The 21,531-nt window shown below is 39.2% G+C and overlaps 3 protein-coding genes across 4 annotated transcripts in view; all 3 read left to right on the top strand.

Annotated features, from left to right (window-relative positions):
- Positions 1–638, top strand: part of LOC118804626 (CD276 antigen homolog) — a 42,150-nt gene extending 41,512 nt beyond the window's left edge. For both annotated transcript variants that reach the window (XM_036565179.1, XM_036565180.1), the window contains exon 4: positions 341–638. In XM_036565179.1, coding sequence (XP_036421072.1) covers positions 341–504 — 164 coding nt within the window. In that variant the 3' untranslated portion in view covers positions 505–638. The remainder of the gene's footprint in view (positions 1–340) is intronic.
- Positions 639–3,069: 2,431 nt separating this feature from the next.
- Positions 3,070–5,504, top strand: LOC118804624 (CD276 antigen homolog). Its single transcript, XM_036565177.1, has 4 exons — positions 3,070–3,221; positions 4,203–4,243; positions 4,361–4,693; positions 5,301–5,504. Exons 1-4 carry the CDS (start codon positions 3,196–3,198, stop codon positions 5,462–5,464), a joined length of 564 nt encoding a protein of 187 aa, XP_036421070.1. The 5' UTR covers positions 3,070–3,195; the 3' UTR covers positions 5,465–5,504.
- Positions 5,505–11,747: 6,243 nt separating this feature from the next.
- Positions 11,748–21,531, top strand: part of LOC118804620 (CD276 antigen homolog) — a 28,193-nt gene continuing 18,409 nt past the window's right edge. Inside the window, exon 1 of the mRNA XM_036565172.1 lies at positions 11,748–11,865. The gene's annotated coding sequence lies outside the window, so the exon portion shown is untranslated. The remainder of the gene's footprint in view (positions 11,866–21,531) is intronic.

The following is a 21,531-nucleotide window of genomic DNA, read 5'->3' as shown; positions in this document are numbered from 1 at the left end:
GAACAGGAAGTGGCAGAAGGGGTCATTTTTGGCCAGGCTAGCAAAGCCAGTATTAGAAACCAGTACTGACAGATTTATGGTTTTTAGTATATGTACTGACTTAACCACATTTCAGACCAGACTATTTCTTGAAGGCAATACAGGGCAGCCAATCAGAACACCGGTCATTTACATATCAGTCTTGGAGGTACAGTAAAAATGCTGTAAAAAAAAGTAAAAGTGCCCTTCAGAATGAAAAAGAACCTGTATATGAGCCTTTTGAACACAGCAGATCGTGATTGGTGTTGTGGAAGTGGTTCTCTGTCTCTCTGATGGGTTTAACTCTGTCTGTATTCCACAGAGAGACCAGTTGCACCATCACTTCAGTGGAGAAACGGGGACGTCAAAACAGTGCCAGCTTTATCAGGGAGAGAAGAGTTGAGGAACAGGGATGCTGGAAGAAACCCAGAGAACCTTGTGCTTTTCTCTGCAGCTCTGTTGGGACTGACCCTGCTGTATGTCTGACTTTTCACATACTGAACTGATGTTATGATGTAGGTATTATAATATGGATATTTTATACAGATATCGTGTGTGTGTGTGTGTATGTGTATATATATACATACATACATACATACATACATCATCTAAACCGCTTATCCTCCTGGGTCGCTTATCCTCCGTTCTTGCTGTGAGGCGACAGCGTGTATATATATATATATATATATACACACACACACACACACACACACACACACACACCAATCAGGCACACTCATTGTCCATTTTATCATTCTCAGCACTAACACACCACCACCCCATTAGTGTTACTGCAGTACTGAGAATGATCTGCCACCCAAATAGTACCTGTTCTGTGAGGGTCCAAAGTAAACACTCAGAGAAATATCTACACGCTTTAATGGTTCTTCAGACTGATGGAGAATGTGTTCTTTTTGAAAATGGTTCTATGTAGCAGATACTATTCTGGTCCTGGAGATCTACTACTGTGTAAAGTTTAACTCCAACACAAATCTAGCACACGTGATCCAGGAAATTAAGGCCTCCAGGATCAGGACTTCAGGACACAATTCATTCTACATCCACTAGATGGCGACATTTGATTTGAATTTGAAAGAAATTCTCCTTTAATGCTACTGAGAAAGGAAAATCCTAACTTAAGTTTCATACTTAAAAGGAAATCTCTATGCTAAATCTTAAAGACTGTATGGGCAGTTTAACAGAATTCAATTTTGCTTTTATTTTTAATAACACTTATTTTAAATAATCAGCCTTAATTAACTGTTATCTTTACATTTAAATGATGATTATTTGAATTATCTGTGTAGAACTGATGTTAAAACCAGCATTATTCCCTAGAGAACTGCAGTAGAACCTCTCAGCACATCTATCAGCACAGGAACTGAAGTTTGCAGTGTTTCAGGCTCTGTTCTTCTCTTTTTGATCCTTTTGGTCTAAACAAAAATCTGAAAGCAGTAACTCTCCTTTCGCTCCATCTCCCTGTTCTACTGACGCCTTTGTTTTAATTTTACACTCAAGCATTTGAATTACTTTGAGACAAAAACGCTAAAATGTTAGCTAGAACCGCTGAAGGAAATTGTCAATTATATCCTCAACTGGCAGCAAACTGCAAAAAGGTTGTCTTGTCAAATGAAATTATATTAAATCTGGTCGCTATATCTAATATTTCTCATGTTGAGATCATTCTAATGTATATAAATTAAATATAAGATCATTTAACTTATTTCTAGACATTTTTACTTGTTTTAAGTGATACAGTGAGACAGTTTCACTCAGTAAAATCACTTAAATCAAGTAAAAACATCTGGAATTCAGTAAAATAATACTACACTGAGCTCAGTAATCTCAACATGAGAAATATTAGATATAATGCCTGGATTTAAGATAATTTCCCTTGTCAAGACGACACTTTTTGCAGTGCTAAATGTGTAGCAACTTGAAGTTCTGAACAGTGTTTTATTTAGCTGTTTAACCCTCTGTTGCCTGGTGTTGCCAATTACTTTATCTCAGTTTTATTAAAAAGCGTGTTTTCCTATTTAATTGTGGAAAAAGGGTCTTTTACTTTGAAAGGACAGCTACTTTATGACATCACATGACCAGGAGTTCTTATTATGATGTTGTTATTTCCGTACATCCCAAATACCAATTGAAATTGTACTAATTTGCAACATTTGTGAATACTGGGTTTTTTACTACGTATAAGTTGGATTTCTTTGGTCTTGTTTTCAATCAAATGTTGATTTTAGAGAAAATGTTGACTTTTTTTTATTTTATGGTGCTGTGCTATGATTGTGCATTGTTGCCATATGGCAACAATTTACCAAATGCCCCACTTTTCATGAAACACATTTATTTTTAAATATTTCCATTATTTAAGCAATTTTAAATAACAAAAACACATTAAACCATTTTTATCATGTTTAAGTAATAATTCATGCGATAGAGCGTTAAGTATTTTGCAGTTAAAATGAAGACTAAATGATCTGATCTACTAAGTAACACGCCAAGCAAGCTTGTTTCTTATGCTTTCTGGAGGTTTTCATGATAAGGGAGCAGGTTTCTCTTCTCCCCTACCTGATTACAGAGTCTAAACCTTGATCTATTCCTCATAGTTGTGGAATTGACTTATGAAATATTTATGTCTGTAAGCGCTGTGGAAAAGTGATCATTTGTTGTTTTTTAAATGAAATTATTTATGCAGTGCAGCAAACAAATCCCATATAACACATTTATTAAGAAATACAGAATAACAAAATAATGGTGGTGTAAATGGTCAGACTACATTTAGTTATCCTGACTTAAAGGAGGAATTCCATATATGTATGTATATAGATAGATAGATAGATAGATAGATATGTCACTATATGTCAGAAGAAAACATCGTATCTCCATTTGTGCCGTTTTTCAGTTTTACCTGTTGTCCTTTACATTCTGTGTGAATTTCATGATGAATGGACTTAAAGAAACGACCCAAAATGACCAAATGAACAAAGTCTTTTTGCATTATAAGGAAGTAGAACAACAGTGGTGGTGATGAAGGATGGATGAGTGTTGTGGTCGTGTAATATTATTGGTGGATTGGAAAAGGGGGCGGAGTCTCAAGCGCGATTTCCCCGCGCTACTTTCTGATCCTCAGTCCTTCATTCTTTCACTCTCGAGCTGCACGGAAGCCACGGGATGACCAGATCAGGACTCAGTGAAGGGTCAGTACACGTTTACTAATACACACATATCTTTATAGTGAAGAACTGTAACCTGTCTGGTTGAGCACTGGTGGCTACTTTAGCAGGCAGCTTGTTAGAAATGTTATAAAGGTGCCTGTTGAATGAAAAAAAAACACACGTGCTGTCTGGATTCCTTGATACCTGCAATATAGAATCAGCTCCATCTTTCCTCGCTTCTCCATTAATTCTATATTCACTATAATCACAGATTAGAGACCTTTTTCTCTGTAAATCCTGGAAAACAAACACTATTTATAGCAGCTGTGAACTCGAATAACAGAAGCTAATACATCGTTGTACCCGACTCTCTCTCTCTCTCTCCCCGCTCACAAACTATTTCTCTTCATTTGGTTCTTATCAGACTGTGTTGAAGCCCGTAATCTGTTACTGTGTAGCTCGTCTTTATTCTGTCACTTCAGAGAAATGTTACGTCTGATACGTGAGTCGCGCGATATTTCTCTGTCCGTTGGCTGCTCCAGGTAAAACTGTCCGGCTAGACGGCTCTGTTCTTATTTCCTTCGCAGTTTATTGTAATAAGACTCTAATACGGTGTTTTATGGTCACTTAAACGGTCTAAACGGTCTTTAAAGCGCTCCGTGTCCCGTCAGTGTCGTACAGGCGTGCTGGGTAACGTGGAGCTCCCACATGCCTGGCAACACGGTACCAACCAGAAACACTGTTTGTACCCCACCAGTTAGCATGGTGCCTCACACAGTGTTGATATAATCTCTAATAGACTTGCTTATATGGTTTCTGACACTGTATCTATAAACTGTTATCTATAACCATGAATACAGTTATTACTGTTTTTAGCTGTGTGACATGGCTTTTGTTCTTTAGTCCACAACAAGACACAAAACATGTCTTGTCTGATTGACTGCATTTTCAGGTAACACGGGAAAGACCAGTCAGAATGTCCCACCATGATTATTATTCAGTGTTTTGTTGATGTTTCTACAGATGCTGGTTCTCCTGTGTGTTCCTGCTGCTGATAGACAAAGGTGAGAACTTGATGTTCCTCAATATACCAACATTTCTAAACACCTAAATAAGCAATATGTAGTACATGGAAAACAAAAGCCAGGCTGTGTTCACATCTGCCTTCATGTGTGTTTCAGTGTCTCTTTCAGTGTCTCTGCAGGAGACTGAAGCTGTTGTAGGAGACAACATCATCTTACCATGTTCAAACAGTGATGAGGCACTGCAGGATAAAGTCACTGTGTTCTGGAGATTCGGAGACAACAGGACTGTGTACGACATCATCAACAGTGAAGTGTTGTTTGATGAACAGGACACATCATTCAGACACAGAGTTGAAAGTTTTCCAGCTGAGTGGACAAAAGGAAACTTCTCCATCACACTCAGCAGTGTCCAGAAGGCTGATGGAGGACTGTACACCTGCTTCATTCCTACAATCAACAAACAAACGAAAGTACAGCTGATTGTTCAAGGTTTGTAAGTGGTCTTCTTGAATACTGGCTGTCAGGAAGCAAATAAATCATTGCTGCCTTCCAAAGACTCTACTGGTAGTGGGCAGTACACCAGCTGAAATTACTCCTCTGGAGTTGGTCATAACCGTTATACCAGTAGAGGTAGTACAGGACATAATAGGAGACAAAGGACTTGAGAAATTCAACAAAGCTGACGTTGGCTTCTCATTTGAAATTCCCATTCCACCTTAAATGGTGCAGCAGTATGTAGAATGTAGCCGCTACTTAATTTAAGGTGGAACAGGAAGTGGCAGAAGGGGTCATTTTAGGCCAGGCTAGCAAAGCCAGTATTAGAAACCACTGATAGATTTATGGTTTTTAGCATATGTACTGACTTAACCACATTTCAGACCAGACTATTTCTTGAAGGCATGACAATACAGGGCGGCCAATCAGAACACCGGTCATTTACATATCAGTCTTGGAGGTACAATAAAAATGCTGTGCCCTTCAGGAGAAGAATGAAAAGGAACTTGTATAAGAGCCCTTTGAACACAGCAGATCGTGATTGGTGTTGTGGAAGTGGTTCTTTCTCTCTGATGGGTTTAACTCTGTCTGTGTTCCACAGAGAGACCAGTTGCACCATCACTTCAGCAGAGAGACGGGGACGTCAAAATAGCGCCAGCTTTATCAGTGAGAGGAGAGGTGAGGAACAGGGACGTTGGAAGAAAACCAGAGAACCTTGTGCTTTTCTCTGCAGCTCTGTTGGGACTGACCCTGCTGGATGTCTGACTTTTCACATACTGAACTGATGTTATGATCTAGGTATTATAATATGGATATGGATATATATACCCACACATAAGCAAATAATAATAATAATAAATATATATACAAGCAAATATTATATATATATAATATAATATATTAATATATATGTAATATATTAACATTATATATATATATATATACACACACACACACCGATCAGGCATAACTTTATGACCACCTCCTTGTTTCTACGCTCATTGTCCATTTTATCAGCTCCACCTACTATATAGGTGCACTTTGTAGTTCTACAGTTACAGACTGTAGTCCATCTGTTTCTCTGCATACTTTGTTAGACCCCTTTTACCCTGTTCTTCAGTGGTCAGGACCCCCATGGACCCTCACAGAGCAGGTACTATTTGGGTGGATCATTCTCAGCACTGCAGTAACACTGACGTGGTGGTGGTGTGTTAGTGTGTGTTGTGCTGGTACGAGTGGATCAGACACAGCAGTGCTGCTGGAGTTTTTAAACACCTCAGTGTCACTGCTGGACTGAGAATAGTCCACCAACCAAAAATATCCAGCCAACAGCGTCCTGTGGGCAGCGTCCTGTGACCATGATGAAGGACTAGAGGATGACCAACACAAACTGTGCAGCAGCAGATGAGCTATTATCTCTGACTTTACATCTACAAGGTGGACAGTGAGTGGACACAGTGTTTAAAAACTTTATGTCTGAAAAAATTAAAATATAAACAGACAAAATGTGTTACAACCTTTGCACAGGCCATAAAGCATGCAGAAGTTCTCTGTAAATGATGTGTAATCATTTTCATAGCAAAGCACTGTTTGACTGGTGGTGCCCAAACTGTATGGTTGAAGTCATAAGTTTATATCCACTTATGTTGAAGTCATTAAAACTAAAAATTAAAAATGTATTCCCTCCACAGATTCCATCTCAACAAATTATAGTTTTCACAATTTGTTTAGGATGTCTACTTTGTACTCGACAAATATTTACAACAAATACAGCAAATGTTTACAAAACAGATTATTTCACTTAGAATTCATTCTATCAAAATTCCAGTGGGTCAGCGTTTACACACACCAAGTTGACTTTGAATGAGTAGAATTTATTCATTGTTTGTATAATAAATGTTTTTGTATTGTTTTTGTAAAATGAATCTGCACTGGATGATACTGATCATTTATAAATAAAAAAACATTTTGATAAAATGATTCATTAAACTTCATTTAAAGTTCTGAAAATTGAATTTCTGTCTCTGCTCTTATGTACTCTGTAATTCTTTACTGGTTTTTATTTTAGAACTATTTATTTGGCTGAACTTCCCACATAAGCCTCTAATCTGATGTAACCCCACACTCTTAAAAAGGACTGATTCTATATAAAACCATAAACACTCTGCATGCTTAAGTCTAACCCAAATCTAGCACATGTGATCCACTTTATTAGAAACACCCACTTTGTACTTCCACTCATTGGCCACTTTATTAGAAACACCTACCTTGTGCTTCCACTTATTCACCACTTTATTAGAAACACCTACCTTGTGCTTCCACTTATTCACCACTTTATCAGAAACACCTACCTTGTACTTCCACTCACTGGCCACTTTATTAGAAACACCTACCTTGTGCTTCAGCTCACTGGCCACTTTATTAGAAACACCTACCTTGTGCTTCCACACACTGGCCACTTAATTATAAACACCCACCTCGTGTAAGGTTTATTGTTACTGTTGAGTGTGATGACGCTACTCCAGAAGCCCAGTGAGAGGAGTGAGAACCCCAGAGTGAGGTTTAGGGCGAGACACGGGGTGAGGAGGCTGATACAACCCAGGCCATTGCACACCTCAGGGTGCGTGTGGAGCACCTCATATGCCGAGTGAAAGAACACAAGTTCTTTGACACTGAGATTCCACTCTGGCTTTTTGGTAATATTAATCAGCTCTACACTGCTGCATGTTTCCTGACAAACTATGAAAACAGACCTCTTGTAAAGGCTTGGGCAAAGAAGCCAGGACAGCACTTATACATTGCAGTGGTTCCCAACCCTTGTCCTGGAGGACCCCTTGTACTGCACGTTATTAGTGTTCCCCTGCTCTCAACACACATCATCCAACTAATCAGCTGATTAACAAGCCCTTCATCACTTGAAGTGGATGCGTTTGGAACAGGGAAAATCCTAAAATTTCCAGGGCAGTGGAACTGAAGGACCAGGGTTGGGAACCTGTGATGTATTGCATTTACATTTAGTCAGCTGATGTTATCCAAAGTGACATCCTCTGCTGGGCTTTTCTGAACATGGAAGAAATGTTAACTTCCCACCACCTCCAACCCCAAAAAAGCCTATCAGAGGATGTATATTGTCTTCAGGACAAAATGTAGATCTTGCAAATGACATTTGTACAATAATAATAAATAATAATAATAAAACAACGTGTTTAAATTGTTTATGGATACCACTTCGAAATTAGGAAAACTCAAAGCATGTTTAAAATTATGAAATGCAATGCAACATTTCATTGATGTAACAGCCGTAACTCACTGTGCTCTAATAAATGAATAATTAAATGATAAAATATTTTTTATTACTACTATTGACGATAAACAGTAAATGGAATTTGTCACTTTTTACTATTAGTTAAGCTTTCAAATAAGTTCTATCTCAATCTATTTATCGAGGTAAGTATAGCGATAACAATAAAAAAGGAATTGTCAGTTTTTGGGGGAACAGAGGTTTCAGGGCTTCAGGTCAGAATAATGTGCAGTCTGGTACAAAAGTGCTGCCACATGGTTGCACAAGCTGTACCTGCCACACAGGTACAGTGGCAGCTTTGTAGCTGCACAGGATGGGAAGCACAATGGTTAGGGAAATGTTAGCGGTGATTGACACACAGACATATAGCCTATTGCTGTGCTGTCCATTGTATTTTTTTATTGTACACAAGTCAGTCTAAATCCACTAGATGGCGATATCAGCAAGTGAAGCTCATTTTCATTTCACCACTCTGTATTTGACCAATAGTTTTTAACATTGAAAACTGTTAACATGAGCTCTAAACTCATCATGAAGGGGTCAGTTACAAACCCCACCCTGCATGAATGGATTATAAAATACTATTTAGGCCAAAAGTGCATCATAAAACAACACTTTAGTCCAGTGTGTGATCACAAAAACTATCATAAAACAACGTCTCAGACATCAGGCAGTGTATCAGAGGTGGACGCCTGGTTTCTGTCACCACCACTGTGAACAATTCTGACTCTCAAACAGAAAAGTTTACACCAAACTGCTCTGAATGACTCGGTTTACATCCTAATGACTGATTTATGCATAGAATTTGGAAGAAATTCTCCTTTAATGCTACTGAGAAAGGAAAATCCTAACTTATGAAACAGAATTCAACTTTGCTTTTATTTCTTAATAACACTTTAAAAAGTTAATAACACACAGCCTTAATTAACTGTTATCTTTACCTTAAAATGATGATTATTTGAATTATCTCTGTAGAACTGATGTTAAAACCAGCATTATTCCCTATAGAACTGCAGTAGAGCCTCTCAGCACATCTATCAGCACAGGAACTGAAGTTTACAGTGTTTCAGGCTCTGTTCTTCTCTTTTTGATCCTTTGGGTCTAAAAAAATTGAAGGCAGCTGTTTTGCTGATGCTTCTGTTTTAATTTCACACATAAGTGAATTAAGACTAAAAGAAATGCTAACAGGCTCACTTTCATTTGAAAATGAAGTACAATATTCTCGGTGCATTACGTTTAATTGGACAGTGTTATAATATTTAAACAATGTCTTTGTTTTTGACATGCTTTGGTAGGCTACAAGTGTTTACAGTAGCAGTAACGCTAACTAATCAGCACCCAGTAGCAGTAATGTTAACCAATCAGAACTCAGTAGCAGTAAGGCTAACTAATCAGCACTCAGTAGCAGTAATGCTAACCAATCAGAACTCAGTAGCAGTAAGGCTAACTAATCAGAACTCAGTAACAGTAATGCTAACCAATCAGCAACCAGTAGCAGCAATGCTAACCAATCAGCACCCAGTAGCGGTAATGCTAACTAATCAGAACTCAGTAGCAGTAATGCTAACCAATCAGAACTCAGTAGAAGTAATGCTAACCAATCAGAACTCAGTAGCAGCAATGCTAAACAATCAGAACTCAGTAGCGGTAATGCTAACCAATCAGCACCCAGCAGCAGTAATGCTAACCAATCAGCGCTCAGTAGCAGCAATGCTAACCAATCAGCACCCAGTAGCAGTAATGCTAACCAATCAGCACCCAGTAGCAGTAATGCTAAACAATCAGAACTCAGTAGCAATAATGCTAACCAATCAGCACCCAATAGCAGTAATGCTAACCAGTCAGCACCCAATAGCAGTAATGCTAACCAATCAGCACCCAGTAGCAGTAATGCTAACCTATCAGCACTCAGTAGCAGTAATGCTAAATAATCACGGCTGTACGTTTAGAAGCTCTCTTTCTTTAAGTAAACTGTGCCTTTAAATGTACTTTAGGGGAAACTGAGGTGAGAAACAGACATGTTTACTCATTTGTACAAATAATACCGAATATGAAAGTTTGTTCTGACATTTCATAAAGACGAGGCTCCGTTTGGACTAACCGTAATATTAATACCCAACTGTGGGAGCCTTGTTCTGTTAAGGCCCTTCTTAACAAAATTTGTCTCCTTCACGTCTCGGCAGTTTCATTTGGCGGGGAGGGCCCTGCACGTGAGTGGCTGTGGCATACGCAGCGCTCAATACTGCGCATTTCACAGAGAAGTTTACATATCAGCAGGACAGCAGGGGCACTCAAAGGGGAACTCTAACGATTTTTCTAAATTTCTTCATGATTAAATGGTTAACATGTCAACAAAGTCATTCAGAGTAGTATTTCATCTATTCATGTTGGAGGAATACATGAAAAGTGTTGTAGGGAACATTACAAAGAAAGCTCATATTTTCAGATTTTCCACTATTTTCCCATCATTAACATTCCATGTAAAACTCAAGAGACGTGTAGGTTCATTGATGGTTTTGTGTAGTAAATAAAATGGCTATATGTGTGTTGTAGTCATGGTGACCCCTGGTTCCTATCACCACCACTGTAAAGAAATCTGTGTTGGTACGTTTCTCTACAAATGAATTAGTTCACATCACATCACTCTGAATGCCCAGTGGTTAAGAAACCGCAAGTGCTTAATAGGGAAGGCCAGTGATTTTCTCCAAAACATTGCCTGACCGGCTTTATGTTTTGTTATAGATAAGCTTACTGAGTCAGAGTGATTCACACTGGTGGTGATAGGAACCAGACATTCACCTCTAAAAGCTTCCTTACAGAAAGTTATTACATCAAATGGTTATGAATACGATGCTCATTTTTTTACGAATGTTTTGAGGAGTAAAATGTTTCTAAAGTATATTCATGGAGGAGAGTGCATTACACTTTAGTAGAAACACCCTACTTAACAATGACTGTCTACAGTATGATACATGCACTAAGCCATTTGACTGATAGGATTTGCTTTGCTGTCCACTAGATGGCGACATTTAATTTCAATGTACAGCCATTTCCATCAATCAGACTTCTAATCAATGCTTTCTGACAACATGGACACGCTTGGATATGGTCCAACAACAGCACATTTACCCTGTAGGGATTTCATATTAAAGCTATATATAGCTTTATTTGGTCAGATCAGATGTAAACAAATGGTAACCAATCAGCAAGTGAAGCCCACTTTCTTTCCACATTCTGTATTTGACCAATGGAAAGCTTTTAAACACCCAATACCACCTCTTCAAACTTACATGTGGAGGTGGTGAGTGACAGCAGGGGCAGTTAAAGGGCCCCACTCCTGGATCCACCCCTGACACAGAAGAGGGCGGATGTGTATACCTGTAGGCTGGACCAACTCAAAATAGGAGGCACTTAACGCCACACAGGTAGGTCTTAGGTCCAAAAGGGTTTGCCTTCTGTTAAATGCTTTATTACTGGTTTAAAACAAATGTATGTAAATAGGCTTAGCTATAGCAGGTCCTGTTGTAATGCGGGGGCTGGTGAGGCAGACGAGGACATATCTGAGTAAAGGTAGTGAGGCACGATGAAGCCATTTCTCAAAAAACAAAAACAAAAAAACAACATTATGATCTGATTCGTCACGAGAAACCAACTTAACTTCACATCAACCAATAGCAAAGTCACTCCACCCATTTGTAGTCCCACCCATACAATTTAAAGCTTTTCCAGCTTGCAGTGACACCGTATTGCTCCAAGAAGAGCACTGGAACATATGAAGTTCTTTCATCTCAAACTGTGTTTTTCTGTTTGTTTAATGATTCAGGCTCCTACAGAAAGTCCATAAAGCTGATGACCACATAAAGAGGTATGTGTGTGTTCATATCATTAATACATATTTAAACAGTACAGCTGTCTGAGGCACTGTTTAACTTGTCTGACTGAATGTGATGTGATACTCACTCAGTAGCTTTACTGTAATCTTTACCTGAAAATAATGAGTTATTATATTAGAGACAGTCCTACTTCAGCCTCAATTTCATCAGCCTGAAGCTGTACGGAAGAAAATACGCTGCTACTTCAGTGCTTAAAGGGGACGTCTGCCAGTTTTTTTTTATATTTTGCATAACTGGTTTGGTGTGTAATGCTTCGTTCTAGAGAAACTTACAGAGTCAGAATTGTTCACAGTGGTGGTGACAGGAACCAGACGTCCACCTCTAAAAGCTCCCTCACAGAATTATGTTATGTTACAGTTATGAATGCACTGCCTGATGACTGAGACATTGTTTTATGATAGTTTTGAGAAGATTTTGGCTGAATATGTTTCTATTATAGCACACTAATGGTGGAGGGATACATGCAGAGCAAAATAGTCCACTATTTTCCATCATCAACATTCCATATAAACACCTAGAAGACATATGTAGGTTCTCTGGTGGTTCTGTATAGTAAATAAAAAGTCTATATTTGTGTTGTAGTCATGGCGACCCCTGGTTCCTATCAGCACCACTGTAAAGAAATCTGAACCATTCCACACCAAACCACTCTGAATCTCTCTGTTTACATCTCACACATCAATAGATTTTCCCCTTAATTAGACATCTAGGTGTATTAGCAGTACAGTCCAGTCTTGTTTCACTGCAAGAAACCAAACAAAGCATTAAAGGAGAATTCCACCAATTTTTCCAAATTTTATACCTAAATCAGTAAAAATGTAAACAAAGTCATTCAGAGTAGCCTGAAGTGGAAAAAGTGGTTTGTTATTCAAAATAATCACATTGTGCTGTGAGATGTGATTGTGGAATCTGACCCACAAACTCCGAAACGGACCTTAAAGAAGGGCCCGGGGGTCTATCTGTGCTCATTCCTGGCTTTTTGTTCTTCAAATAGATCAGACATGTTTCATTTCTGAGCCACTGAGTAGTTTATAGACAAGTTGCAGCATGTAATTAGTTCTGTATCTAACTGAATAAGAAGAAGCACCCCCTACTTGGCCAGTGAAAGAATGTGGCATACTGACAATTCAGAGAGTAAGGAACTCCAAATGTGGGTAAACTGCCATCATAGGCAAAATAAGCTGAATGGACAAGCTTTGCCAGTGTAATCTCAGTTTCAACCCAAGTTTAATATTAAAGGAACTCATGAAGGAGGTTGTTGAAGTGATATTTGTTAGGATTAGTATGTTCTTGATTGAACTTGCCTATGACTCACACGACAGCGTTGCTGGGGTGACCTTTAATTACACACACAATCTGTAGAGCAACAAATGCTCTATAATCTATAACTATACACTGATATAGTGGACTTATAATCATACAGGTCCTCTGTGGTTTTACTTTGAGCTTAATAAGAAACATGTTGTTATTGAGAGACAACCATACTTGGTGTTTTGTTGATATAAGCATGGACGTCTCTGAAAGTGTGTTCAGCATTAACAGTGCTTTCACTCATGTGTACGTTATCCACCAATACCTCCCCACACCATCACTTTACACTGGTAACCATCTGGATTGTCCTTTTCTTCTTTGGCCCAGAGAAGATGATATCATTATTTATATAAATAAGTTTAAAGCCTGACTCATCAGACAACAATACATATTTCCACTGAGCATCAGTCTATTTCAGATGGACTTGAGCCCAGAGAAGTCGGCGGCGTTTCTGGACATTGTTTACGTGTGGCCTCCGCTGTGCCTAGTGCAGTCTTACCTTTTTATTTGTCATTTGTGGATGCAGCTGCCAATGGTGTTTACTCACGATGGTTTGTCAAAGTACTCCCAAGCCCATGCAGCAATCTCCATCACAAAAACATGCCAGTTTTTGATGCAGTTCTTGCTGCTGCATTTTTGGCAAAGTGGTGATCCATCTTCACTCATTGTTCTTCTCACTTAGTTGTTCACACTGCATGCTCTTTTCATATCCAAGCATAATTGCATCACCTGTTTAAGAATGTTTCTAGTCTAAGTTGCTCCTGTTCCAACTTTTTTGGAACATGTTGCAGGCATCCATTTCAGAATCAGCATGTATTTACAAAAAACAATGAAGTTGATAAGATAAAACACCTCATGTCTCGTCTTTGTACTGTTTTTATTCAAATTTAGGGCAAAACAGCTTAATAAATCACTGCTCTCTGTGTTTAATTGCGTTTTACTTATTGTCCCAACTTTTTTGAAATTAGGTTTGTAATTTACAAATCTGGTTCACGAAAGAGCCATCCATTAAAAAATGTTTTTAGGGAATCAACAGGGGCTCATCTGAGACATCAGTTGCTATCATGTGAACTATTTTAGATTTCTTTTCATTATTTCTCATTACAAGTAATTCTGTACTGTTTCTGGTTAGATTTGTTACAGAATCAGATCAAGTTTGTTTTTTTTCCTTCTGATATCTTTTTTCTGCTGGTATCGCTTTGGTGTTCATACTGTGTGTCAGTAGGACACTGTTCTCAATGTCAGTGTAATCAGCTTTTTATTGGTTTCTGGTGTTTTTCAGCTGTGATCTGGTCGGCCTGTTTACCTGATGGCTATAAAGTGAATCTCTGAGGCTGTGTTATGGACTGCAGACTTGGTTGTTGGACAGGAGTAAAACTTTTGCCTGTTTTTGTGCTCCTGCTGCTGATAAATACAGGTGAGCAGAAGAACCTCATAATTTAAAGCAGGGGTGCACAACTCCGCTCCTGGAGGGCCGGTGTCCAGCACAGTTTGGCGGTTTCCCCACTCAAACACACTCACTAAACCTGGCACTTAACAGGTCAGTGTAATCAGGTGTGTTGGAGCAGGTAAATCACCAAACTCTGCTGGACACTGGCCCTTCAGGACTGGAATTGTGCACCCCTGATTTAAAGGATAAATAATTAATCTATGTAGAATAATAATTATTAATATTATTGACATGCCAATGCAACTACTAAAAATGGCACATGAGCATTCCTAAACCTTAACACTCAAAAATGTGAATATTATGATTATGCAAATTGTAAATGGCCCCATGCCTCCCGGCTGCGTTTACAGCGGCTGGTGACCAGAGCTGGCGTCATTTAAAGTCACACTTCTCAAACTCTTTCCTGGTTTACACCTCTGTCAAAATGTCCCTCAAGCCAATTATGATTTAAAAAAATACCTGAGTCGACTCTTCTTGCCAAGATTCAACCCTGATGTTTGAACAGTCTGATCAGATCAGAGATGGAGCAGAGCTGAAAGAAAAATAAGCTCCCACTATAATCTTAATAATCAGTAAATAAACTAGCAAGATGCTAACTGTTGAACTGTAAACTGAACAACAAATGTCACATGCGTAGTGGTAAGGAGAACACAGTGAATATGGAGAGACTAAAATACTCGAAACACGAGGTCAAATTACTGTTTCATGTCTAAAATTGCTGATAAAATCTAGCAAAAACCAGAAAAACAGTTTGTAGTGCATTTTTCAGGTTTTTCTAGCATTCCCCACTCCTGCTGTAATCAGCAAGCTGATTGGCTCTTTTTATTGAAGGGCGTAAACAGACGCCATGTTGAGTGTTATGAGCTTACCCATTCATACTCACACCAGCCTCCTCTTTTATAACGTCTGCTGGAAAAAAATCATAAAAACCATTAAGTTTCTGTTGGTTTCTGATGGTGTCCAATAGCCACTAACAGTATTTTGTGTTTTGTTGATGGGTTGATATTACAGTGTACAGGATTCTAATGGTTTAACTGGTGCTCTGAAACTAATTCTAGATGCATTTGATGGCATCCTAATGTGATCTAAAGGTGTCCTACAGGATACTACGGGTTTCTAACTAATATAGAGCCACTTAATGGTTCTCATGTTCTTTTTCAGCAGGGATGTCCCTGGTTATACCAGTGGTCGGCAAATGCAGCTCCAGAGCTGCATGTAGCTCTTCTACTGCCCTGTTGCGGCTCCACAGCAGAATTAGATTTGTAGGTAAAAATAAAATAATCCTCTTTCACAGTAAAATAAAGTTCTGCTGATCATTCAACACAGTTTTACGCTAAATGGTGTTAATCGCTGGAGTTAATGTGTAACTGCTAGTTCACCCTTTAACCCTGAAGATCGGCCCGCAGACTGCTGGTCACCATAGCAAAGTACATAACACACAAACGTCACTCCAGAGAACACGTCTCCACTGCTCCACAGTCCAGTGGCGGCGCTTTACACCACTGCATTCAGCGCTTTGCATTGCGCTTGGTGATGTAAGGCTTAGATGCAGCTGCTCGGCCATGGAAACCCATTCCATGACGCTGTTCTTGAGCTAATCTGAGGGCCACATGAAGTTTGGAGGTCTGTAGCGATTGACTGTGCAGAAAGACCTCTGCGCACTATGTGCCTCAGCATCTGCTGACCCCGCTCTGTCATTTTATGTGGCCAACCACTTCGTGGCTGAGTTGCTGTCATTCCCAGACGCTTCCACTTTGTTATAATACCACTGACAGTGGAATATTTAGCCGTGAGGAAATTTAATGACTGGACTTGCTGCACAGGTGGCATCCTATCACGGTACCATGCTGGAATTCACTGAGCTCCTGAGAGCCACACATTCTTTCACAAATGTTTGTAGAAGCAGTCTGCAGGCCTAGGTGCTTGGTTTTATACTTCTGTGTCCATGGAAGTGATTAGAACACCGGAATATATATATATATATATATATCAGCGTGCTTTAGTCGAGCTCCAGTAACTGCTCAGTTTAGGCTACAGGCTCCATTGTTGGCTGTATTAGAGATTAGATGAGAAATTAAAGTTTTGTTTTTTTTTGCGTACTCATATTACGGCAGGCATGAGAAAGTTCCCTGTTAACCAGCATATTGATGGTATAGCATCATGTAGCTAACATTATTGAGAAATCAGCAGAAATGTTAGGCTCTATTTTGTCTCATTAACTGTATGAGTAGCTGCCTTTCCTATTAGCTGGCAGACAGACTTTTATAATGCATGTTTAATGTGAGCTTTTCCAGTAATCAGTGAGGACAGAGATGCAAAGAAACAAGCAAAGACAGATAAAAAACCCTAAAGGAGAAACTGCTGGGTGGTGTAATACTATTATCTGACAGTTAATTTATTCACTATGAGATGTAGGTCACATTTCCGAAAAATGGCCTCACTATAATTTTGATCCTAGTTACGGCCCTGGCTGCACATGTGGGGAAAATGAAAGCCAGACTGACCACTTTTGAACTGATGTACGTGTTTCTTGGTGTCTCTTTCAGTGTCTCTGCAGGAGATTGAAGCTGTTATAGGATGTAGTGTCCCCTTACCGTGTTCAAACAGTGATGAGGCACTGCAGGATAAAGTCACTGTGTTCTGGAGATTCGGATACAGCAGAACTGTGTGTGACATAATCAACAGCAAAGTGTTGTTTGATGAACAGGACACATCATTCAGAGGCAGAGTTGAAAGTTTTCCAGACGAGTGGACAAAAGGAAACTTCTCCATCACACTCCACAATGTGCAGAAGACAGATGGAGGAACGTACACCTGCTTCTTTCCTGCTATCAACAAACAAACAAAAGTGCACCTGACTATTAAAGGTGTGTAGGGCCAGTTTTCTTTCATCCTGAATCATGTTTCTATTCAGTTCAATTTTACAGTGGTAGCTATTAAAAAAGAGCCCAGATCATAAAAAGAACAATTTCTTAAAATAAAACATTAAAGTATTGTTTATTTCCATCTATTTCCATCTAAGTCCAAACAGTCCATATATGGAAACTAATCTGCAATAGCAGCCTGTTTATCCTAATGGCATGTACAGTCATTATGTGGTGAACTTGTTTATTAGAACTTTAAGTTTAGTAATAAAGAGAGGTGCAGTTTGCAGTTGAGAGATGCGAAACAGGAACAAAGGCCTTGTTACAGCTCAATATTTACCCTACTCACAAGTTTAACATGCATACACAGGTATTGTGGCTGCAGGTTTCATGCTAACAAGCTGGAACACACCTGACCCACGCCAGAGACACACACAACTCAACTGTTCTCAGTCCTCAGACATCTGATCATGTGTGTTCATGCTCTGTTAGAATAAAAACCTGCAGCCACACCTGTCTTTTGTGGATAAGACTGAACACCCCTGGACCACTGCATACGACCCACAATTTGACAAGGTGCTGATGCATGACAGTGACAGAGGCCCACAAGCTTCCACTTGATTTTCTCGGTTTGAGCTCCTGTCTTGAAGACAGGTACAGGTACAAGTGTCAAAGTCCTCAAAGCAGCATCAGAAAGGGACAACACACAGGAATGTCCTAGTGTGACCCTTAGGGTTTTGATTACCACCTGCGGTCAACATCGTTTTGATGTTAATAAACTGAAATAACTGATCATTTTCCCACTCAGATTTGACATTTTGGAGATAAGAAGTTGTGTTTAAATATATATTAGCTTTCACCGTTGGTCTTCTTTGTCTTGAACAAATGAATTAGACAGGCTGTTTTTCAAATGCAAATGAGGCCTATTGTCACATAACCCACATAAAATTTACAAGTGGACTTTACCTGCCGGTTGTGGATGCTTGTTATACAGTGATGGAAGTAGTTCTCTCTTTTTCATGTTCTAATTAGTTGATTTTGTTTGTGTTCCACAGATTCTTCTGTTTCAAGACATACACTAAGCCCGAAAAACAGGAATGTCAAAAGCGAACCACAGAACCTTCTTTATTTTTCTGCAACTTTGTTGGGACTTGCCCTACTGTATCTCTGACTTGCAGAACTTCAGTGTTACATCAGTTAGTACTACTTCTCATCTAGAGTTTTTCTACAATGAACCATTTCACAACAAACCACTCTGAATGATTTTGTTCACATCTTAATGACTGAATTATACAAAATCCATGGAATTCCCTTCTAACAGGTAATTGGATGGACATGTCAAGCGAGAGTGCTAACTCATCAGCATGTAACAGTCACTGTTGAGGCAGTCAGTGAGGAAGTTGACTGCTTTTCCCAAGCCCAGCCTACTGTGTCATTACACGGTTTTGCCATTTGGATTACATGGAGCCACAGCAATGTTCCAGAGGCAGTTGCATGACTTCCTGTCTGACAAGTTTTGCCACAGCCTGTGTAGATGAGGTCATCTTTAACATACATACAACTGGAGCATCTAACGACAGCCTTTCAGAGAACTGTGTTCTCCTACCCAGTTACACCCTTGGTGGTGGAACAGTATGCTTACAAGTCGATATGGTGCAGGCCAGCAAAGATTTGTGGGCAAGCATGCTCTAAAGCAGTGTCTAGCAACTGCCCTGCACAGTTTCAGCTGTGCTCTGCAGTTTCATTTACTGATCCGGCTTATCATGTCATCATCACTCTTCATCAGCTGGATCAAGTGTGTTGGGGGAGAATACCTGAGGTCAACAGGTCCCACGAAATTCCCACTCTGTAAAGATTGATTCCACTCTGTAGAGTCTGCACATGAACAAAAAAGCACTGCGTTCAGTAATATTTGGGCCAGCCAAAGTATATTTTAAGCAAGTATATTTTACACAGTGGAATATTTTGGAAAGATGTGTAGGCAGTGGTTGAGTTGTACAAAATATTCGGGCGGAGGTGGGATCAACTGACAACACAGGACAGGGGTGAATGAGGTTAGAGCTTTTTTTGATGTGTCGTGTTATGTTGTGATGAGTCTGCCATTGTTTAGTATGTTCTATATAAATCATTCCACCGAACTGGTTCAAAACAGAGTTCAAAACAGAGTTAACTGACTTGGACTTCATACTTACATCCTTTTGCTTTGTGTGACCCTATACTTTAATTATGTTTATTTTATTAAAAGAAATGGTTGAACATTTCATTTTGTCACTACCAGAACAATCATAACACTGCTGAAAGTTCTCAGTTAATGATTTGTACTTATTTTCACTTAGAAAACCTACAAAGCATTATTTGACTGGGGCTCTCAAACTTCTGCATACAACTGTATTTGAAGGAGTTTTTGTACAGTTGAGATTTGTGTCAGCAGTGGCTCAGCTGAATTCACTCAATTGAAAGGTGTCTGACCTTCCCACATGAACCTAATTTGATGTAACTCCTGTTCATTTGGAATACTGCCTAAAGCCTCTCTGCTTTAACACTATAAAAGCTGGACGCTGCTGTCGGAAGAAAACCTCATATCTCCATTTTGGCTGTTTTTCAGTTTTTTACATAATTTGAAAATACATGTTGCCCTTTACATTGTGTGTAAATTTCATGATAAATGGACCTGGTTCCATTAAAAGTGAAGTAGGTTTTTTCCTTTTCCTGTAAAGTTCTCATTTTGGAGATATGAAGTTTTCTTCCGACAACAGCGTGGAATAATTATTAGCTTCTCCTAGTTACATTACAATTACATATTCCTCTGGAAATGCTCATAGATGCCTTCAGCAGCATCTGAATATTAGAGCCTGGTGTGTAGAACCTGAACTCCCCAGGACTGAGCACCCAGGATTAGTCCACTTTAATAGAAGTGTGCTTTAATAGACTTTGTGCTTTCACTCACTAGCCACTTTATAGAAACACCCACCTTGAACTTCCACTAAGTGGCCACTTTATTAGAAACACCCACTTTGTATGTCCACTCACTGGCCACTTTATTAGAAACACCAACCTTGTACTTCCTCTCACTGGCCACTTTATTAGAAACACCCAATTTGTATGTCCACTCACTGGCCACTTTGTTAGGAACACCCACCTTGTACTTCCTCTCACTGGCCACTTTATTAGAAACACCCAATTTGTATGTCCACTCACTGGCCACTTTATTAGAAACACCCACTTTGCATGTCCACTCACTGGCCACTTTATTAGAAACACCCACCTCACGTAAGGTTTATTATTACTGTTGATTGTGACGACGCTACTCCAGAAGCCCAGTGAGAGGAGTGAGAACCCCTGCACTAAACCATTTGACTGATGTGTTGCATGCAGTGGATTTGCTGTGCTGTCCATTGTATTTTCATTGTACACAATTCATTCTAAATCCACTAAATGGTGACATTTAATTTCAGTGTACAGCAGGAGCGGTCAAACTCAGCCATTTCCAACAATCAGACTTCTAATCAGTGCTTTCTGACAGCATGGACACACTTGGACATGGTCCAGTAACAGTACATTTACCCTGTAGGGATTTCATATCCAAGCTTTGGAAAACTTGAAGACACATAAAGGAAAAACTAGTAAAGAAATGTTGATATATCAGCATTTATTTGGATGCTTCCTGATCAGATGTAAACAAATGGTAACTAATCAGCAAGTGAAACTCACTTCCATTTCACCACTCTGTATTTGACCAATAGTCAAAAGTATTTTACCATGGAATACAGTTCACTTGAGTTCTAAACTCATCACTTTATGCTAAGTCTTAATTACTTAATAACACTTATTTTAAATAATCAGCCTTAATTAACTGTTATCTTTACATTTAAATGATGATTATTTGAATTATCTGTGTAGAACTGATGTTAAAACCAGCATTATTCCCTATAGAACTGCAGTAGAACCTCTCAGCACATCTATCAGCACAGGAACTGAAGTTTGCAGTGTTTCAGGCTCTGTTCTTCTCTTTT

The sequence above is a fragment of the Colossoma macropomum genome, unplaced genomic scaffold (assembly GCF_904425465.1).
Source record: "Colossoma macropomum unplaced genomic scaffold, Colossoma_macropomum, whole genome shotgun sequence".
Classification (NCBI taxonomy): Eukaryota; Metazoa; Chordata; class Actinopteri; order Characiformes; family Serrasalmidae; genus Colossoma; species Colossoma macropomum.
Note: the sequence above shows the minus strand (reverse complement) of the source record. Positions and strands in the feature narration are given on the sequence as shown.

Coding starts and splice junctions, on each gene's coding strand:
- LOC118804624 (XM_036565177.1), top strand. CDS start 3,196: ATGACCAGATCAGGACTCAGTGAAGG. Junction 3,222..4,202: donor AGATCAGGACTCAGTGAAGG/GTCAGTACACGT, acceptor ATGTTTCTACAG/ATGCTGGTTCTCCTGTGTGT. Junction 4,694..5,300: donor AGTACAGCTGATTGTTCAAG/GTTTGTAAGTGG, acceptor TGTGTTCCACAG/AGAGACCAGTTGCACCATCA.